The 22,788-nt window shown below is 39.2% G+C and overlaps 1 protein-coding gene across 2 annotated transcripts in view; it reads right to left on the bottom strand.

Moving 5' to 3' along the window:
- Positions 1 to 9,070, bottom strand: part of FAAP100 (FA core complex associated protein 100) — a 41,332-nt gene extending 32,262 nt beyond the window's left edge. For both annotated transcript variants that reach the window (XR_007953383.1, XM_051995386.1), the window contains exons 1-5: positions 7,382 to 9,070; positions 6,532 to 6,650; positions 4,228 to 5,186; positions 2,289 to 2,445; positions 366 to 1,159 (exon numbers count right to left, since the gene is read on the bottom strand). Coding sequence is in view for 1 of the 2 variants with exons in the window: in XM_051995386.1 (XP_051851346.1) it covers positions 366 to 1,159; positions 2,289 to 2,445; positions 4,228 to 5,186; positions 6,532 to 6,650; positions 7,382 to 7,546 (2,194 nt within the window). In the remaining variant the exon portion in view is untranslated. The remainder of the gene's footprint in view (positions 1 to 365; positions 1,160 to 2,288; positions 2,446 to 4,227; positions 5,187 to 6,531; positions 6,651 to 7,381) is intronic.
- Between the last annotated feature and the right edge of the window lie 13,718 nt (positions 9,071 to 22,788).

The raw sequence follows: 22,788 nt of genomic DNA, 5'->3' as shown, positions 1-22,788 counted from the left end.
TCTGTTAATTAGACTAAGAGAGTCCACTTAGAAAATTTTTAAAAGTTCAAAAAGCTCAGTTCCTTCAAAAGGAAAGACAGAATACTTAAATAGCCTACTATTCTTTTGGAGTTTTAAGATTGAATGTGTTCATAATAGGGGAGAAGAGGCATGAAGTTCTCTCTCTAAGACATAAATTCAAAAGGTTTAGATATAACAGTCTGCAGCAACCCAACCTTTAAACACACCAGAAAAGGAAACAGTAATTGCTGCAATAAGGAATGATGTAATGGTAAGGAAAGATGACAGAATGAATGTATCTAATTTTCCTAGGTTCTGAAGTCCTTTCAGGGTCAGAGAAAGAATTACTAATCATTATTACCCACCTGAACAATATTCCTTCAGGGCATTTTTAAGCAACTCAGATGACACCTTGACTGAGGCCACAGATGGTGGAAGGTACTTGGCTCTAAGGAAGTCTGGTCCCATTGGCTCAATGTTCTTCATATGTTCAGGGTCTACTTGCCCTTTGGAGGCTTCTAAAAAGGTTTTCACAGGGTCACTGGTAGGGCTGGGAAGGCCTGGAACTTGCACTTCAGCCACTGCAAGGCTAGGAAAACGAAGGCACTGCAGCATGTCCACAGTGTATTCACCCAGGGGCAAGAAGATACCATCTCGGTCAGGTAGGATGTCAGGGGGGCAATCATCAAAAAAAGGGGCATCCAGAGAATCTGAAGAGGTTAAAGCACTGCCTAGAATCTCTTTCAGGCTATAAAATAGTGCACAGGATATGGTCACAGGTAGATCTAATTTGCCATTTTCATTGGAGCCAAGTGGTAATGTCACTTCCCTTTTACTGCCAGGAGTGAGCTGATCAACTGGAATGGTGTAAGTGATGGCAGGGCCAACAGAGTCCACTTCTAAGGCACAGGAACTAGTAAACACTTGAATGCAAAAAGTCCACCCTTGGTCTAGACTGTAGTCACTACTATTCTCAAGCAAACAAGTGGCTGTCAGTACATCCCGGAGTTGAAAGCGACTCCAGGCAGTGGTGGTAGTACAACTAATGGGCTTTGGTCCTTCTCGATTAGACAGAAGGGCACAGCTCACATTCATGGCTTCATTGAGGCACGTCAGGGCACGGTTCCGCTGATCAACTGCCTTCTTTAGGAAAGACACTCTATAAGAAAGAAGAATCCTTCGTTTGTTAACACAAAGTCTTTCTAATCAATTTACCAAAAAAAAAAAAGCTCTAAACTCCCACAGAAGATGTCCCATCTCCTAAGTCAGAGATAGTGCAAGTCCCCATACAAAACATAATTGAAAACAACCATCAGAGAGCCTGGTGTTTTTACTCTGAGTATTCAGCACCTACTGCCAGATCTGTTGAGTTCAAATTTTACACACACCCCCACCACCACCCCCATATATGGCCAGTTAACTAGCAACTCTGATGTTAATTAACACCTTCAATGAGACTGGAATTATGTTTCTTCCTCCACCCTGATGTTCACCAAAATGTTCCCAATTGGCCCATTTTATTTTTTGAAGCTGTACAAATAGCAATACTAAAAGTAGTAGGAAGAAGATTCAGAAACAGACATAGACAAGCAGTGCAGCATTGGAACTACTATGTCAAATATGAATTATACAAAAAAAAATCCAACAAGATGTATATAGTAAGGAAAAAAAACCAAATTGTATGTAACAGAAGTTCAGTTTCATAATACAGTACAAATCTCTTTTTTGTTTTTTTTTTTTTGGTAGGCAGAATGTTCATATTTGTTGATGTTTAAATTCATAATAAAAAAAAGGAAAAATTTTAAAAGAAAGCAGTGGGAAGCTACAGAAATAATTCAAAACAATTGCCATCTGTGGTTCAGATAGTCTTTATAATACCCTGGTAAAATCAGAAAGAGATATGCAAAAATTATAGATAAGTGAATTCATCTAAAGTACATATTCCTTCACATGTCACCTCTAAGCTGCATGGTAGAATTGATAGGAAAGACTAGCTGGATTTAAGGGTATCCTTTTTTCTCCTACCAGGGGAAGGATGCAGTTGTTATGCTTGAAAGAGAGAAGGATTCTTTTGTCTTCTTGAGATAGCTTGGCTTCCCAACTGCAAACTACAAATTTATGCAGCATTTTATCCAGCCAATGACAACACTCAGTATCTTAAACACTACACTGGAGGAAAAACCAGTATGCATTAAAACAGACCTAAATGATGAATATGAGTAATAGGATACATTTTAATAGATTAACATTCATATCTGCACCAATAGCTAAGGAGACAGCATGTTTACCTCTCTGAGACGTTGCCAATTCCAGAGAGTAATTCCTTAATTTTTTGACCCACTTTTCCTGTAGTCATTCTTACTGGTCGAGAATCCTCAGAACTCAGATCCAGGCTGCAGGTCATCAGTCGGCCCTTGGCAGATAAAGCCAATAGCTCTGCTTCACCTAACATATGACACATGTACATGGTTAGGACCTGATAAGCAAACAGGAGCTAACATCTCAGTCATACAACAGTCGCTTTTGACCACATGCTAGCAAAAGATCAATAAGCTATTGAGGAAGGAAGGTAATTCTGGTGCAACAGATAAGGGTACCTTGCCCAGAGACCAGGAAGAAAAATTTCCTACCCTCAGACAGAATACGAAGTATATATTTCTGTTATATAGATCTTTGCTGAAATGAAATTCAGAGAAATTTCTAGAAATCCCAAATGTATCATCCCAAGAAAAGCAAGGTCATTCTGGTAGAGAAATGGCCAAGGATGTTAATCCGACTACAATGAACAGGAAAAAAACAGGGAAGAAAAGTCACAAGGAACACAATAAACACATACAACACAACAGTAGTAACAGTGCTATGCAATGCAAGACAGGCTACAGAAAACAATGTTGCAGCATTTCCAAAGAGAAACAGAGAAGACACAGCAAGGAGTCCTGGTGAGAGCCTTTTATCAGCCTTTGTAATCAGGGGCAGATAACTTTCTGAAAGCTGCTGTCTCTTTACCATAGTTTTGTTTCCTTCCCAATCTCAACTATCTGTCAGGGATGCTTTGGGGCTAACAAGATCTTGTTTCTTTTGAAGAAATTGCTGGTTTCCCCAGCCCTTGTTCCACTTCAAGCCCTATTATCTCATTTGATGATTGGGGTACAAAAACAGGAAGGCCAAGGAAGACAGCCAGCAATGAAGATCAGAAAGAACAGGCAACTTTTGAAAGACTTTCTCAAGAAGTCAACAGAAAGATGTTTTCAAATACATGGATTTTTCTGAGTGTTCCAAAGAGTATCCCTTTATACACTTAAGTTTTTGGTTCAAAAATAACATTTTGCACATTTTCTCAAGCAAATAGCATATGATAGTAAGACTGTTTTGCTGACATCTTAAGTAGCCTTATTTTTCATTGTTAAAAAGGTACACTAACAGGTTACAAATATTTATGTCTTCACTAGTTTGGTATTTTCTTCTTTGGCAATTAATTTTCCTTTCCCTGTAGTCTCTGTAGTGGAGACAATTTTGGCTTTTACTGCTAAAAGAGTATTCTTCATATAAAATGCTTTCCAGGATGGAATTTATTAGCACACTCACAAGTTACCTTAATGAAAAATGTGGTAATGGAAATGATCATTCCATTCCTTTTCCCCCTCACATTTTTAGAAAGGCAGAGTACAAACCTTCTCTGTCTTTAGAGGAAAACATACCCACAAAAATGGAACCTCTCACTTCCACACACATCTGCTTTAGAGCTGTTTACTGGCAGGCCATTTGATGACTTGACCAGTTGCTTCTTCAACCTTCAAAAGACAACTAAAAGCCTAGTTAGGTCAATCTGAATTTATCCTAAACTATTTATTGCACATGATCAGGCCCCTTTGTTGCAGCTGAGTAATGTACCAAACAGTCAAGGGTCAAAAGCAAGCAAAGACAAACCTTCTTCCAACACTAAGGATGAGAATTAAAACACAGAGGAGAGACTTTTGCAGGAATGCTACTTAAGTTCCATACTTCATAAAAACCAACTTTTTCTTTAAACTTAAATCAGCACTGCTTGAGATAAAACAAGTGATTTAACAACAAGGATGTGAGAGAAGGTAGTAAAATTGAAGCTACAGGAAGGGATGGAATAGAATGAGCAAGTGAAAGATGGATCTACCAACAGCTTCACTGAGATTGTAAAATTATGGGTTAAGCCCCAAGATCTTTGGTTTATCTTTAAGTGATTGCCAGTACCTTTAGGTGCCCTAGAAGATACAGAAAGAGTCACAACGCTACAGATACTTAAACTGGCTGGAGACAGAACTGGAGGTAGCACTCCCTGGGCATTATCTATCTTCTCAGAGTCTGAAGAGTTGCTGTTACAAGCCAGGTCAACCACAGAAAGATCAGAATGGGTGCTGTAATACATGCGGCTTCCCACACCACAGGCAGCACAGAGGATAGGTCCCCTAATATAGTATTCTCTGAGTTCTGGCACCAAGTTTCCTCCTTCTTCTCGACTAGACTTAATGGCCATCATTTTGCCATAGTGACCAACAGCTACCATACAGTCACAGCTTGTATCTTCATTTAATGGTTTCTCATCCATGTCTTCTAGGATCCTTGGGTCTGTTCTCAGAGCTCCAATGAAGACCACAGGCTCTTCCAAGTGGTGAAGTATCTTGACAGGGGTTTCTGGACCAGCAAGAGCCATCTCAGGAGATAACAGAGCCTTCAAAGGCACACAGCACAGCTGACCATCTGGAAAACCACAGAGGATCATGGGAGACTCCAGAAGGGCAGCATCTGCTCCAAACAGCAAACCAAAGAGGGTCTCCTCTAGCACAAAACCTCCAGAACTACACCAAGGTGTGTGAGAAACACTGCTGCCTGGAGGGGATGCACAGCACAAGACTGGGAGAAAGCGAGAGGCCAGGGGTTTCCCATTGCTCCCTGATGGCAAAATGCAGGTAGAGAACTCCACCTCACTGAACTGGCTCTCTGGCCTGGGGTCCCCATCTGAGCCTTGGGGCTGCTCAAACAGTCTCATCCTCCACTTGGATGGGCCCTGAGCCAGGGTGATGATGATGTCATTCAGCACCGTGAAAGCACACAGAGTAGCATCAGGGAACACACAGGAGTCTGAATCCACAGGAAACACACTTGAAGGGAAATCACCTTCTTTGTCCTCGCCATCAGTCTGGTTCACCAACCTTCAAGCAAACAGGGAAAAGCTTTCAGTCAAGACAAAGGCTCAGAGTGTGCAGCCAGCACACCCTCTTAACAAGCTAAAGAGGAAAAGATGGTCCTTAGAAGTGTCTTATCAATCACATATCTAGGTATTTATTGTCAATCCTCCTAAATGTCTTGCTGGTGAAGTAGTGGCAACATAGCAACTCTTTCTGGAAGTATAACAATGAAATAGCACCTTGTGCAGCTCTGTCAAACTATCTTTCCACTTCTCTTTGAAAACAGTGGGCTCATGAGTGAACACATTACGTGAAGGTGGACAAATGTTCCAGAAACTGAATCTATAACTTTTGAAGCCAATGGCAGTTTACCTTTTTATTCAGAAGAAATAGACTCCTGCTACATTTTCTCTTATGATAATCAATTATACAAAACATTATCAACAAAAAATGTTGAGCTAAATTAGCCATAAAAAATACTAGGTATTTTCATCATCTCTGACAATAAGAAAGTATCTCCATTCTCCTTCATTTTTTCCTTAGAGAATATGCTATCCTATAAATGATAACTTCTTCTCAAACAACAATTCAGGTATTAAAGAATTAATGAAAAAAAAAAGTCAATGATTTTTGCCTTGCCATGTCAAGTCCTCAGTTCTCATAGACAAGACTTACCTGAATATAAAAGTTGCAAGGAAATAGGGGCTATTATTTTTGGATCACCTATCCTCTTTTACTGGAGACACATCTCACAGTTATCAAATCAATACTAGAGAAGTAAAGGAATCATCAAAGCCAAAGATAGACAAGTCTGACAAAAACCATGAAGTTGTTTTCCTTCTTCAAACTCTACTGATCTGAATGACATTTCCTAAACTTCTTGGGTAGAACAAAGGAGTGGAAAACCAGACTTGGAAAAACCAAACTTGGAAAACTAAAAGAGCTACCCCTGTCACAGGTGGTCCAGAAGTTGGGAATGGGAAAAGTACAACATGAATAGGTACATGGTCAAATGAACAGAGGATAAAAATACTTTAGATCTGGACTGATGCCCAAGAATAAAGAATACATTTTCCTGCTTGACCACTATAATTCTTATTCTGAACAATAGCTTAAAGGCATTTTAAGGATAGAGTTAAGGAAGTCAGAGTGGAGAGACTCTAGTCCAATGGTATTCTGCCACTTTTAATCATCTTTCTCTGAGTTAGAAAGTACAAATCAAATAGTATCTCAATTGGGTGAGTGATGTCACGCATCATTTCAAACATGCTAAAAGATATGTGCCAGAAAAGCAGTTGCTACTCTTGCTATTAAATTCTTTGGCCAAACCAGAGACCATTACAACTCCTGGGATATACCTGTACCTCACCTGCTTTGAGGGTCCAATGACAAACAGTAAATGCCATTTCGAGCACACAGGACATATAGCTCCCTACGTAAGGCGAGGAGCTCCAGATGCCAGACTTGATCAGGAAACCTATATACAGCCTAGATGTGAAGAGAATGAACCCATTAGACAATGTATAGCCAAATAACATGACTTAAAATTCTAGAATGGTCTTTTTACCAGTCCCATTGAAAATATACCTAATTAACCCTGAAGTTCATTGTAATTCTCTCCTTTGATTTCCTCTAGAGCAAGAGATTCTAACACGTTATTTGATACAAGACAAAAATTCCCTTCTCCAGAAAACACATAATAATAATACTCTGAATATATATATATATATTTGGAAATAGTTAAAAGCAACATTTAAGATCAAACATTTCCCATTGAGCAAGAACACAAAACATGCATTCATGTGGCAGGATGCTACATATGTAGAGTGAGGGGTGCAGCTGGTCACCAGGAATAGAAAGATAGCTTTGTGTGTCACGGGGAGAAAGATAGGAATCTAGCAATTACCAGGAAAGACACATTCATCTTTATGCTATTTATAATAGAAACTTCACCTGTATTTCTCAAGGCCACTGAAAATAGCATAGTACTGTGGGAAAGAAGGCTAGATTTGAGCTAGGTTCAAATCCTGCTTCAGACACTGACTAGCTATATAATCCTAGGGAAGTCACTTAAACTCTCTGGGTCTCAGTTTCCTCATCTGTAAAATGAGTGGGTCAGACTTGATGACCTCTCAGGACCTCTCCAGCTCTAAATCTAAGCTCCTATGAAGGGGATATAATCAGCCCTAGAGATATATCAGAGCATCTGGGATACTTACATTTAGCAGCTTTCCCTCTTGGTTGTAGATATAGACGAATTCACTCCCATTGGAGAGGTAGATTTCTGACTCATGGCACAGCACCCGGGGTTTGCCTGCAGCCAGACCCCCAACTGGGCAGCAAAACCCAGCCAAATAATCCACCCTTTGGTTGTCCTCTGCCATCTTCCTGCCATACAGCTGCCTGATGCTAACCTAGAGAAGGGAGGGAAAGCACAAGCATGGGGCACGAGGCAGCAGCGGCTGCTGTCTCCTATCTCTGCCGTGGTTGCTGGTGCAAATGCTCTAGGTCTGGGCTTTGTTCAAGCATTGCCTGGCACAGAAAATCAGCTTTTCCCTTCCAGGCAGGAACTGTGGCTGGAGGGATTGGGGGAAAGGGAGGCGGGGAAGAGTAAAAGAGTAGGAGGAAAGGGAAAGGGATAAGGAGATGAATAAAGGGAGATGAGAAGATGGGAATATGAGGGGGAATGAAGGGAAAGGGAATAAAAGAATGAGGGGAGAGGGATGAGGTAATGATGGGGGGATTGAAGAATGGTTAAGGATAAGTATAGGTGTTGAGGAGAAAGGGGATAAAGGAATAAGGGGAGAGGGATAGGGAGATGAGGAAAGAGGTTTAGAGAATGAGGGGATAAGAAGGGGGATTAGGGAATGAAGGGAGAAAGGCAGGGATGAGAAGAGGGATAAGAGGAAGGGAATTAAAAAATGAAGGGAGAGGGATGAGGATGGAGGTGAGGAAAAAGGATTCGGGAATCAAGAGAGGAATGGGGCTTGAAAGATAAGGAAGAGAATTAGTTGAGGGAAGAGCAATGAGGGTGAGGAAGGAAATAAAGAAAGAGGCATAGATTAGGGAGATGGGGAAAAGGGATGGGGAATGAAGGGGGGGTTACAGAATGAAAGAATGAAGAGGGGAATATGAGAATGAGAAGAGAAGGATGGAGTGGATGAATTAGGGGAGGGGTTAGGGAATGTGAAGGGGAATAAGGGAGAAAGAAAAATAAAGGTAAAGAGAAAGAAACAGAGATAGGGATGAGAAAGGAGGATTAGAAATTGGGGGAAAGGAAAGGAAAAAAGGATAAAGCGTTGAAAGGAGAAGGAAGAGGGGTGACAATGATGGAATTAGGGAATGAGAGGAGAAGACTGAGAATGGGGAGAAAAAGAGAGGTGTTGAAGAGGGAGGCTGAGGGGGTGAGGGGAAAAGGGTGGAAAGGGGATGAGAAGAAAGTGGGGATAAAAAGACTGAGGGAGTGAGGGGGTGAAGGGAGAGGGTTGGGAATAGGGGATGAGAAGGAGATGGGGAAGAAGAGGCTCAGGAACTGAGAGGGGTAAGGGGATTATGATAGGGATGAAGAGATAGGGGATGTGGATGAAGAGGGTGCTTTAGAAGATGAAGGGAGAGGGGTGGGGATGGGGGATAATAAGGAAAGGTGACAGGGAGAGAGGTGAGAAGTTTAGGGGCTGAAGAATGGGAATAGGGGATGAAAGGAAAGGAGATGAAAAGGTTTAGGTGATAAGGCAAAGGGAAAATGAAGAAAGAGTTCAGGGGCTGTTACGAGCAGGGGAATAGGAATGTGGCGATGAGGGGATAGAAGATGAAGATAGCGGTTTCGGTGCTGGGAGGACGAGGACCAAACAAGGGTTCGGGGTTGAGGAGCAGCGGGCGCGGCCGGCGGGAAGAAGCGCGGCGCTCCAGGCGCTACACCCCCCCCCCCCAGTTCCCCCCCTCAACCCCCGCCAGGTTAGCCCGGGAGGGCGCCCACCTCGTGTCTCACGCCTCCGGCTTCGCGCTCCCCCGCCCCCGGCCTCGCGCTCCCCCGCGCCAGCCCCCCCCTCCCCGTCCCGCCCGCAACCAGCCCTACTCGAGGCTGCAGCTGGGGCCATTACCTGAGGAGGAGGAGGGGGAGGAAAAGGAGGAGGAGGAGGAGCTGGCGGGCCGCGCAGGCGGAGCGGGGCGGCTGGGAGGGGGAATGGGGAAGGAGGGCGGGAGGGAGGGAGGGGATGGGGAGAAGAAAAAGAGGGAGGTGCCTCTTTACGACAAGAATCTTTTTCGCGGGAGTTAGAGTTGGCCGTAAAGCGCTGGGGGCTGGGAAGGGGCGGGGCCACGCCCAGAGCAGGTGGGAGGAGCAGCCCCGCCCCCTTTCGGAGTCCTGGGCTACCTTCTAAGACCCATTCTTACCTTGACCCAACTGAGACAGCTTGAGCTCGTGCAGTGTGATCTCTGATTTTTACAGAGCAGAAAAGGAAGGCCCAGAAAAGTATGACGTGTCCGAAGGTCACACATTGGGTTGGGACAATATGAATTTAGCTCAGAGTTGAAAAAGTCAAAGGAGCTGGGTTCAGATTCTGCTAAGAACTTGTATGACTCAGGTCAAGTCTCGTGGCTTTCTCGTTTGCAAAATGAGGGAAGTGGTATAGAGGACCCCAGAGTACCCTTCCAATTCTAGATAATTCAATGACGGTAATTGTTTATTTAGTTTACAGAATTATCTGAGGAGATAAAAATTTAAGTAAAATTCTATAATCCAATCAGGGGTAAAATACAAATGCAAATTACCTCAAGTCTGTGTCCTCCCCTGAGGGCCTGGGGATGTGATTGCTATCTAAGGATCAACCAAGCTAAATTTTAATTATAAAGTATTCTCAACCACATAAAACTATGCTTTAAATCACTAATAATAAGAAAAATGCAAATCAAAACAACCCTAATATCTTACTTCACACCCTCCAAATAAGCAAAAATGACTAGAAATGGCAATAATCAATGTTGAAATGGTTGTAGAATGATAGGCACAGTAATACATTGTTGATGGAACTCTGAAATGGCAAATTATTTTGAAAATTATGCAAATAAAGTGATTAAAATGTCCATACCCTTTGAACCAGAAACTCCATTAAGGGTTTACATTCCTAGGAAGCCCCTAGAAGAAAGTACCAATATCCTCCAAAATATTTATTTGTGATTGGTAAGAATTGAAAACAAAGTAGATATCTGTCCATCAATTGAGGATTAGCTAAACATTGTGGTTCATGAAATTAATGAAATATTATATAAGAAATGATATGTGTGACAAATAGAAAATCATGGAAAGATCTCTATGAACTGATTCAGAGTAAAGTAACCAGAACCAAGATAATAATATATGCAGTGACTACAACCATGTAAATGGAAAGAATAACTACACACCAAAAAATCCAAAGTAAATATAATAAAATTATACATCAAACAGGACTGAAATAAAGAGATATGAGAGGATACCCTCAGTCTCCTTTGTGGATGTGAGAGGTGTAGAAGAATTATCCACTGCAAATATTTTTGAACTTTTTCTATATTTTGAGCAAGTGCTAATTTTTTTCCTTTTGTAAAAAGTACTATTTGTTAAATGCTACCCAGAAGTAGGGGAAGGAATACTTGGAATAACTCTGATGATATTTTTAAAAAATCAATAAAAACTTATTTTTTAAAAAAAGAAGCTTATCACCAGTTATGGATTTGGATTTGATTTTTTCCAGCAACAGTAACTCATAAAACTGTCTTTTTAAAAAAATATGTTAAATCCAATATATGTATACATATTTATACAATTATCTTGCTGCACAAGAAAAATCAGATCAAAAAGGAAAAAATGAGAAAGAAAACAAAATGCAAGCAAACAACAAAAAAAAGGTTGAAAATACTATGTTCCCACTAAGTTCCACAGTTCCACACTCAGTTACCACAGCCCTCTCTCTGGGTGTAGATGGCTTTCTTTATCACAAGATCAATAGAACTGTCCTCAATCATCTCTCATGAGAATGTCTTCTGAGGCATGGGGAACTAAAACTAGCCATTCTCATACTATGCTGCTTTGTGTATTTCTTCCCAAACATTGCTCTATCTCTAGAGCACCCAATTTTGATTTATCTTGCTCTGAATTAAACTTTCACATCACTTTCCATCTATCTTATCATTCCATTTTGTATGCCAGTAATCATTGAAGGGAAAAGGAACTTACCTTTCTTTTCACATTTAGGACAGTATACAATAACTATTCAAAGAAAATGACAAAGTAGAGTGGAAAGGGGAAATGCTCATAAAAAGGAAGATTCATTTCTAATTGGAGGTGGGGATTAGGAAAGGCTTTTGGATATGGGAGGTGGTGAGTAGCTAATTCCTGAGTTGAACCTTAATATTTGGACTCTAGGAGAGGTATCACAAGATCAGAGAATGGCAAATCTTGCCCTATGGGACAAGGGAAGGATTTTGAAAGGGAGGAGGATGACAAAGGTACCAGATGGAGGGAATGAAACCTGTAAATATACAGTCAGGAAAAATCAGGGACAACTTAAGGAAATGGTGAGTAATCTTACCTTGGACAACAATCTGAGTTTTCTTATTTTTAGGACTTGAAATACCTTTTCTACTCAGGCTCATCTGGCTCCCATCTTTCCTAAGAGTCATGCTTAGGTATGCTTAGGGAAATCTGGGTCTCCATGTCTCACTAGTAGTGATCTAACTAGTATGTCAGCTGGAGTTGTGGAGAGTTATGGTGAAGATAAGAATAATATGCCCCCAAACTGACAAGTTGTCAATCACCCAGCCTTGGTAATGTGGATACAAAGAGAAAGGCTTTAGAATTTAGCTGGGAGTTATTCTATTACCTGCCTTACCAGTGGAGATGTTGAAATATAAGGACATTTAAGGGTTTACCAAGGTTAGTCAGGGACAAGTGATCGTGTATTTATTTATTGAATCAGGAGTCAAAAATAATGCACAGCATATTAGAGAATGAGAGGAGAGGATGAAAAGAGGAATGGGTTCAGGGGACAAGGAAAGAGGGAGGAGAACTGAGGGGTTGGGGCAGGCAAGAGTGTCCACACACCAAGGAAGAAAGCCTGAGCTCTGAGCCTGGTATTGAGTAATAGATGTTAATTGATGGGAAAAAAATAATCTTTGCACTAGGAATGACAGAACAAAAATGACCAACAGGGAGTTGATATTCAGGATAAAGAGAGTAGGAGATGGACTAGCCACTTTTATTGAATTTATTGAATGTCCCAGAAGAATTATATCCCTGGGTAGTGAAAGAACTAGCAAATGTGACTGTTGAGCCACTGTCAATGATATCTGAATGATCATGGATAATGGGAGAGGTACCACAAGAAAAAAGAATAGCAAATAATTCTCCCCTTTCTCCCACAATAAAATACAGACGAGATTCTGCAGAACTGTACATCAGTGAGCTTGACTTTGATTCCTGGAAAAATTTTAGGACAGATCATTAAAAAGATGGTTGGCAAACATCTTGAAAGGGAAGCGATGATTACAAAGAGCCAGCCTGATTCATGAATAAATCATGAATTTCAAGAATAAGTCATGCCAGACTATCTTGATTTCCTTGTTTAATATGGTTTCTAAACCAGTAAATGCGTAGAATGCAGTGATTTGTCTAGATGTAGCAAAACTTGTGATAAAGTATGTCACACTATTCTTGTGGAGAAATTAGAGATGTGGACTAGACAATAATGCCATTAGATACATTTAAAAGAGACTTAAAAAAAAATAGTTGTTAATGGCTCAATATCAATGTGGCAGGAGGTCCCAGTGAAAAACTCCAGTGATTTGTGTTTGGCTCAGTGATATTTTCATTAGTGACTTGGATAAAGGTATAAATGGCATGCTCATTAAATTTGCAGATGACATCAAGCTGGGAGGCCTAGTTAACAATGGATAATATAGAGTCTTGACAGACCCTAGAGTACTGGGCTGAATTTAATAAATTATAACTCAATCAGGATAAATGTAAAGTCTTATACTTGGGTTAAAAAATAAATTTCACATGTACTCCACTGTCATTCTCCCTGCCCACATTTTTCAGTTCTGAAAACAAAATCAAATCAGTGCTGTTATTGTTCTTAGGAAGGGTCTATCAATTTACCTTCCCCATTCTCATGGCTCCACTTACCATTCCTTTCTAAATCAAAATATTCCCACCATTCTTATATAGAGACTGTCTTTTCCTTTTAAAATGTAAACTCTATGAGGACAGGGACTGTCTTCACTTTTGTATTTTTATCCACAACACTTATTACAGTGCTTGCTTTGTACATGGTAAGTGTGTTTAATAATAATAATAATAATAATAAATTAATAATAATTTATCTATAAACTAATATAAAAATAATAAATATAATAACTAAGTAAACATTCTAAATAGTTTTTTCATTCACTCATAAGCCAAAGGTGGGCAACCAAAATGGCAAAGGACCTTGAATCCATGACATGCTGGGATCATTTGAAGCAGGGAGTTTCCAGACTCTGACAGATAAGTTTTCACTTAATCTTGACTGGAACCAGGCTTTAATGACATTTCATCATCTCTTCAAGTGCTCCCTATATTTCATCCATCATTATCTTTTCCCCGACCAAAGCTTTGACCTCCTCCCCTAAGTCACTGGCTCTGATAAAGGAACTTTCAGTTACCTTAACTGGAGCCAGACTGCATTGCAATCAAATCATCTCCACACCATGGTGGACCTCTTCTTTCCCTCTTCTAGATTTTCTTCCCCCTAGGTAAGGCAGGGAATAGAATGATAACTCGAAGCTAAATTTTAAAGCCTTTCTCTTTGTATCCACATTACCAAGGCTGGGTGATTGACAACTTGTCAGTTTGGGGGCATATTATTCTTATCTTCACCATAACTCTCCACAGCTCCAGCTGACATACTAGTTAGATCACTACTAGTGAGACATGGAGAGAAGACAGTCTTCTCTCATTAAAGTAAAAGCTTTTTGAGAGCAGAGAGAGCTCTCTTATTCACTCTTATATGTATAACTAGTACATAGCCCAACTCATAGTAGTACTTAATAAATGCTGTATTTGCCTGTCTCTTTCCTTATTCATCTATTCATTCATGCTCCATCGATCTACCCATCCATCCATCCATCCATTCATCTATCCATTCATCCATTCATCCATCCATCCATCTTTGCATCCATCCTCCATCTATCTACCCATTTATCTATTTAACCATCATCCACTCATCTGTCCATCAATATGTCTGTCCATTTGTCTATCTCTTTATTTTTCTGTCGGCCTATCTGTGTTTAGCCTGGAGGAAAACAGAATCAAGGGAATCATGTTCAAGTATCTGAAGAATTACCAAATAAGGGTAGAATTAAGAGCAGTGAATAAAAGTTGAAAAGAGGAAAATTTAGTGTACATGTCAGGAAAACTTCTTAACAGAGATGTCAAAATATAGAATGGACTGCCACAAAAGGAAGGTTTCCCATCTTGGAGGTCTTCAAGAAAAGTTTGGAATAACAACCTGTCAGGTATGTTAGAATGAGGGTTCCATGTATAGATTAGACAATTGGATGAGATGATCATAAAGGTACCTTTCCGCTCTTGAATTCTGCAATGATATGACAAAGATCTTAGTTTCTGAATTTATATATAACAATTTTTCCTTCTGACAAGGTTTAGACTGGTTATCTTACAAGAGATACCTAAATTACTAAAGATCCTGGAAGTTGTACTTCTTCCCAGCATGACAAAAGAGAAAACTAACAAGATCAAAACTAGAAGACAGGATTTACAGGATTTCCCCCTATATAGTGGGAATTATAAAGCTAGTAACAGTGAAGAGAAAAAACAGAAAGAATAAGAAAACAAGAGAGGAGATTGATGACCAGGCTTTCCTCTGAAATATGCCAAAAGGACTGCCTCATTTATGTTGGGTTGCGGAATCCATTATATCTCCTTGGGCCATATAACAAGCATATAACAAGTTAGGATGCAACCTGTAATTAATATTACTTTTCATAGACACATATTTTTAATTCCACAAAATTCTGATCTATATGATATTATGGGTTTATTTAATTCATTTTGTGATGTCAAGTTGCATGTGGAACAGGGAAGAATCAAAGTTTCCTGTGGATATTCACTTATAGGAGGCAAAATTTTCAAAATTTGTAGTCCTGGCTCTGCTTCCAGTCCAGCATTGTTGATACCCCCAATAGGATCCTACTGCCATTACGGAAGAGGATTGCTAAAGCCCAGAGAGGGAGATTTACTCTCTCACGAGGTATCCAGATCCCCATGTTTTTTCTAATTCTTTCATATAGTTTTCATTGTTCATACTAAATTCCATAGTGGTTAAGTAAACATGAGGTCTTCCAAAGGCTTGATGGTGGTTTGTCCAGGGCTTAGCTCAGTCTCGGTCACCAGGTGGCGATAGACATTTGCAACAGGACGTCCAGGGGAGTGTCCAGCCAAGACTGAAATTGACCAGCAAGAAAAGGGTTGACCCTTGAAAAATAATAGAAACTGACACCTCCCTTCATTTTTAAATCCATTTAAAGGGGGTCCTGGGGTGGGAATTTTGAAGGGAGCTAAAATCCACCTGTCTTACTTATCAAACAGCCCTACTTCAGCTGTCATGGATTTAATTACCACCTCTATGTTATTAATTCTCAAACCTGCCTATTCTGATTCCTATCTCACAGTTCCAAGCTCCTTTCAGACATCTTGACCTAAAAGTCCAATAAACTATTTAAACTTAGTATGTCCAAAATTGAATTCATTATGTTTCTAGGAGGAAACATCCATCTTTCCCCTCCTTCTAACTTCTCTAGTACTTCCCAGTCTTTCAGTCTCAAAACCTAGGAATCATTCAGGACTTCTATCTCTCATCCCCCATATCAAATCTGTTGGCAAGGCCTGTTGATTTTTGCAATATTTTTCTAATACACATCCTTCTCTTCTATGACACTGATACCACTCTGATTATAGTGATACCACTCATCACTTCACACCTGTATTATTCCAATAGTCTGGTGGGGGGGACTCTGACTCACCCACAGCCAATCCATCCTCCAGCCCCCAAAATGATTTTCCTAAAGTAAGGTTCTGACCATGACAATTTCCTACTAAATAAATAAATTCCTGTCATCTCCAGTATTGAAAATCTTTCATTCAAAGTCCTTCATAACCAAGTTCCATCAACCTTCACTCCAGACCCTCTTCCCACCACCCACCCCCATCTTTTCTATTTTCTTACATCTTACTCCTAGGCAGGTACACTTCAACCCAGTGATAATGGCCTTTCTGGTCATTACACAAACAAGATACTCTTTTTTTTTCAACTCTAGGCATTTTTACAGGTTGTCCCTCATGCCTGGAATGCTCTCCCTCCTAATTTCTATTTCTTGATTTACATGATTTCCTTCAAATCCTAACCAAATCCCTTCTACAGGAAGCCTTTTGCAATCCCCATTAACTCCTATCTAGTCTCTTCCCTCTTTTAATTATCTCCTATTTTTCCTACATATACATATACATATATATGTCAATATATACAATATACTATATATATATAGTTTGCATATATTGACTTATTGTTTGTTTGCATATATTGGCTTATTGTCTTTCCCATTAGATTGTGAACTCTTTGAGGATAAGGACACTTATTTGTGTGATTTGGTTGTACCCAGAATTTTGAGTTCAGTATAGTATTTAAAGACACTATTGAAAAGAGATTTTGCTTCTTGGATTTAGTCATATTCTCCAATAAGGATTTTATGCCATTAAAGAAACTTCTTTTTGTCTCTTTCTGTATCCTAGTGTTTAATTTAATGCCTAATATATGTTTTAGTTGTTGAAGCATTTCAGTTATATATAACTCCTTGGAGTTTTCTTGACAGGGATACTGGAGCAGTTTGCCATTTCCTTCTCCAGCTCCTTTGAGGAGCTGATGAGGAACTGAGGCAAACAAAAATATTCTACACCCTTAAATAAATACCTACTTGAATTAAAAGTTTGTAGATGGCATGGAGTGTTGCATAGGGTAGGGATGGTGTTGCCTTTAGGGGAAAAGTAGAAATGATCTATGGTTGTTTTGGGAAGGATACCTAACCATAGTTGAGATGGGTAAACCTTTGAAAATTTTAATTAACATTATTTAAAGCGCCCCACAATTTGGTTTTAATCTACCAGTTCTTTCACATTATTTCCCCTTACACATTCTTCATTCCAGCAAAACGGGATTACAAACCTTTCCCCATCTCATCCTTCTATTTCCTGCCCTTTTGAATTTGTATAGTTTTTCATATTTCTGCCTATTAAAATCCTCTCTTCTATCAAGGCACATGACACTGATGTCATCTCCATGAAGTTTTCTGTTAGGAAAAGGAGAGGTTACTCTCCCACCTAAAAGTAATCTCTACCTCCTTAAGTTTTTCTACAAAGCCACTAACTCAGGGGTTTTTAGCCATTTTGGGGTCATGGACCCCTTCCACAATTGAAATATATGAACTACTTCTCTAAAAACTACTATTTTTTAACATAAAAAATAAAATACATAGGACTTCAAAGGAAACCAATTAAATGGAAACAAAGTTATCAAATGGTTAAAAAGAAGTTCACATTTAAGAAGCCCTGAAAACTGCTCATATGTTTTTCTTTTGTTCCTATCAAATTTTACCTTGTATTGTACTTATTTGTGTGATTTGGATGTACCCAGAATTTTGAGTTCAGTATAGTATTTAAAGACATTATTGAAAAAAGATTTTACTTCTTGGATTAAGTCATATTATCCAGTAAGAATTTTGTATCATTAAAAAAACTTATTTAATTCATATATATCTATAATAAATTTAATATTTAACTAAAATACACATAGAATTCCATTCTAACTGGTAGACCAGAAGTTTCTTGAGGGTAAGAGCCATCCTTACTGAAAACCAAAAATGGTTTCAGAATCCCTTCTATAAGGTACCGTAGATACCCTGAAGTATGATTAAAAAAACATCATTCATCCTAACCCAGTTGAGTGTGAAGGCTGGGAATCAAGTTCAGAGAAGAAAGAAGGAGCTACCCCCATGATGCCCAAATAACCATTTTTGATGCTGCCTAAGTAAGGAGTATAAAAGGAGAGATCTAAAAAGCATCCCATAGCTCACAGGAACTGATCTCCAATGGACTAAAAGATAACAAAACTGAAACAGAAGCAGCACATAACAAAGGGAAGGGAAAGAAGCAGAATTTTATTAAAACTTTTTTTTTTCCCAAACCAAGATCTGCTTCCTCTCTTTCCTACTAACCCACCCTTGTTTAAGAAAGCAAGAAAAAAAAAATCTGGGGCAGAATTTTGACCAGCAGTAGAGAAGAAGCCTGAGGCATTATTGGCAGCAAAAGCAACTTTGGGAGATGCAGAGAATGTTTCTACAACAGACAACTATGTGGGTGGAGGAAAGGGAGGGTGCAACAACTCACTCCTAGACAAGCAGAGTTTCTGAGACTGAAGCAGTGGAGATGGAGCTAGAGCTATTGATGTCTGACAAGGCAGGTCCCAGCTCTTAGCAGCAGTTTGAGTACTTAGAAATGAGTTTCACAAAAGAACCCAGAAAGCCCAAAGCAACAGGCCCTTGATGGGCTCATTTTAATGCACACCAGAAGGAAGCTCAGGAAATAAATGAAATATCTAGAGCAGGAGCATGGGGAAGTAGGGGCAAGGGCAGAAAGGTTATAGCTATAGTATTTGGTGGAATATCAGTGAGCTGATCTCTGTGCCACTAGAGGGAAATCAGCCCAGCCAAGTATTCCCTTTAGAGAGTAGGTATCTATGTGCACAATTCCCTTCCCACTTGGGTTGCTCCTGGAGGTAGTGGATTTAAAGGGATAAAGTCGAAAGTGGGTCAAACAAACCTTGTTGGTTCCCAGCTTTGATGTCAAAAACTATGTACAAAAATGGTCCAAATCATTAATAATTCCAGGAGATGGAAGTTGAAGGAAGGTGATGGGTATTGATTGAGCCCTTGATCAAATAGAGCATGGGTCTTGGAGCGTGGAAGTTTACAGAAAAGAACAGAAAGGTCAGTAACCTGAGCAGAATCAACTTGCTGAAAAGCAATCTGAAGAGAGACCACAAAATACAGAAGAATAAAGGTGGTGGGGTTTAGATTCTGTCTCTAAAGTTTACTCCCTTCCTAAAATCATTTTTATTCCATTGATGACTAGAGCATTTCTGAGGTATCTTCTAACTCTAAAGTCAAGATCCTATGGCTCTCAGAGAGCTTCAAGGTTTTTTAGTGGTTATGTGAGATTTCTATAATTAATAGTTGCAATTGTGGAGTAGAGGTAGAGGTGAAATTTTGAAGTGACAGCTAAGAAGACAAGGAACTATTTAGAAAATGGTTCCACTAGCTCCAAATGTCCTTGGAGTAATGAGTTGTTTTCTCCCTTATGAGTAAATTTGTGCCTTTTCACCACTGGCATAGGAGACTATGAAGAAAATGGTTTTCCATATATTTATGAGAGGTTAAGAATTGTTTTTGTGACATAGTTTTCCTATTAGATGTGTTTCTTATTGTTGTTTATCATGTCATGTGCAATTTTTGGAATGGTTTACCATTTATTTCTCAAGCTCATTTGACAAATAAGGAAACTGATGCAAATAAGAGTTAAATGATTTACCCAAAGCAGTTACATGGCTAGTAAGTGTCTGAGGCTGGATTTAAATCCAGGGATTCCTAATTCCAGGCTCAGTGCTTTATCACTGTGATATCTAGCGCCTGTTCATTATGTTTTTGTTTTGTTTTGTTTGTTTTTAAATAATAATTTTGGGGCAGCTAGGTGGGACAGTAGTAGAGCACCAGCACTGAAGTTAGGAGGATCAGAGTTCAAATGTGACCTTAGACACTTAACACTTCCTAGTTGTGTGATCCCGGGCACTTAACCTCAATTGCCTCAGCAAATAATAATAATAACTTTTTATTTTCAAAATACATGCAAAGATTCAATATTCATCCTTGCAAAACTTTGTGTTCCAAATTTTTTCTCTCCTTTCTCTCATTCCCCTCCCATAGACAGCAAGTAATCCAATATATATGTTAAATATGTGCAATTCTTCTATATATATATATATTTCCACATTTATCATCTGTACAAGATAAATCAGATCAAAAAGGACAATCTTCAGTTAAATGTTTTTATTTTACCCCTGGTGATTTACCTGGTCTATGAAGATAATCTGTGCTGATTGGGGCTTGTATCCTCTATTTCCTTCTCATGTTGAACCTGGGTATTTTAGAGATCTCAATGTGGAAAGAGGCCCTCATTACATTTTAGGGATCTCATATACTATTATATATTTGGGTCAAGAGAAAGCTACCTGTGTTCATATTCTTTTAAAGGGAAGTTTCATTGACTTCTTTTATTTTTATATCATGTACATTTCTCAAAAAATGCCCAAGAGTGTGCTGGTACCAGCTCTTTCTCTATAAACATTGCTTGAGCTCAGCCCAAGTGCTAGGCAAAGGTTTGAGGAATGAAATCATCATTGGACTGGAAGCCTCATTGTAGGCTAATAATAAAAAAATAATAATAGTAACCAATTGGAGTGGGGTCCCACAGGTATAGTGATGCTCCATGTGTTGCAAAAGGTCTGTCCTTATATAGATCAAAGGGAGACAGAATAGACATCTTAGTCTTTTTTCCCTGACCCTTTTCCAAGAGCAATTTTCATTCTTGTGAGGAAGGGAAGCAGGAGGTTGGGGCCAGAGGCCACCACTTTGCTCTTCTCAAAGAGACGAGGTAATGGACTAAAACTCTACTTATTGTTGTTGGGACAAAGATACTGATTTGCCATTTCCTTCTCTACTGTGTCCCTATTTTACAGATGAAGAATTGAAGCAAGTAGGAATTAAATGACTTGCCCAGGGTCCCACAGCTAATAAGTATCGAAGGCTGGATTTGAATTTAGGTCTTCCTGATCCCTGGACCTGAACCATCTTGAATCCACTGAACCATCCAGGACCTCCCAAGAATATCTAACTGTTCCCTTAAATATTATCTAAGAAGTGTAATTGGTTTGATTCAGCAGTGTTTCTATTAGGTCTATATCCCAAAGAGATCTTAAAGGAGGGAAAGGGATCCACATGTGTAAAAATGTTTGTGGCGGCCCTTTTTGTAGTGGCAAGAAACTGGAAACTGAATGGATGCCCATTCGTTGGAGAATGGTTGAATAAATTATGGTATATGAATATCATGGAATGTTAATGTTCTATAAGAAATGATCAGGAGGATGATTTTAGATATGCCTGGAGAGACTTACATGAACTGATGCTAAGTGAAATGTGCAGAACCAGGAGATCATTGTACATGACAACAAGATTATACAACGATTAATTCTGATGAATGTGACTCTTTCTAACAGTGAGATGATTCAGGCCAGTTCCAAATATTGTGATGAAGAGAGCCATCTACACCCAGAGACAGGACTGTGGGAACTGAGTGTAGACCACAACATAGCATTTTCACTCTTTTTGTTGTTGTTTGTTTGCATTTTGTTTTCTTTCTCATTTTTTCCTTTTGATCTGATTTTTCTTGTGCAGTAAGATAATTGTATAAATATGTTTACACATATTGGATTTAACATATATTTTAATATGTATAACATATATTGGATTGCTTGTCATCTAAGGGAGGGGATACAACACTATGCAAGTGTCAGTGTTGAAAAATTATCCATGCATATGTTTTGAAAATAAAAAACTTTAAAAATTAAAAAAAGAAGTTAATTGGATTCCATCTAATTTTTATCACTGTCATTTTTTGAGAGAAAGGGAACCCTCAGCCTCTATATTCAAGACTTTACCTCTTCCCCAAAATGAATACACATAGAGAATAGCTAAAAAACAAAACAAAACAAAAAAACAACAACTCCACATCTCCTAAAAAAAAACATCCATTTATACAAATAATGGAAAAACAAAAACCAGAGAAGGTATACACAGGAGAATATAATACTAGACAATGTAGAGTGAAGGTGCGCTCCCATTAGGATAAAAAATAACTCAACTCAACAAAGAAAAAGCGTCCTGGATCTCACCCAAAGGGAAACTCCCTGAATCCTCTGGATTGGACATGATTGAGATACTGCTGGCTCTTTTTGTGTCTTCCCAGAGTAAAGTCTGTGATCAGTCCAGCACTCTGTGCCTTTACCAGCCTCATATCCTGTCTCTTCTTCTTACAATGACATAGTCTATCAAATACCAATGTTTGCTGCAAGGATGAGACCGGGAAGTTGTATGTGTTTAGGTAAATGGAAAAGTATTAGTGATGAGAAGGTCATGAGATGCACAAATCTTCAGTAGTGAGTGACTATTCCTGTTGCTGTTTCCAACTCCATTCCTCCCAGGGACTTCCTGTTATGTTTAGTTACCCAGAATTATAAGTCTTTCTTCTTTTGGCGCGTTGATAAGGATCTCCAAGTGTCCATAAAATTTTTCTTTAACATTATCAGTGTTCATCATCTTGGAAATATAAGAACTGATGATGGTGATGTGATGTTTTCCTGCAAGTGGCAATGATATTGTCATGAGCTTGTGGTTCACTCCTTTCAATAGGCATTCAAGCTTGTTGACTAAA

The sequence above is a fragment of the Antechinus flavipes genome, chromosome 4 (genome assembly GCF_016432865.1).
Source record: "Antechinus flavipes isolate AdamAnt ecotype Samford, QLD, Australia chromosome 4, AdamAnt_v2, whole genome shotgun sequence".
In the NCBI taxonomy this organism is placed as follows: Eukaryota; Metazoa; Chordata; class Mammalia; order Dasyuromorphia; family Dasyuridae; genus Antechinus; species Antechinus flavipes.
This window is presented reverse-complemented; position numbering and strand designations above follow the sequence as displayed.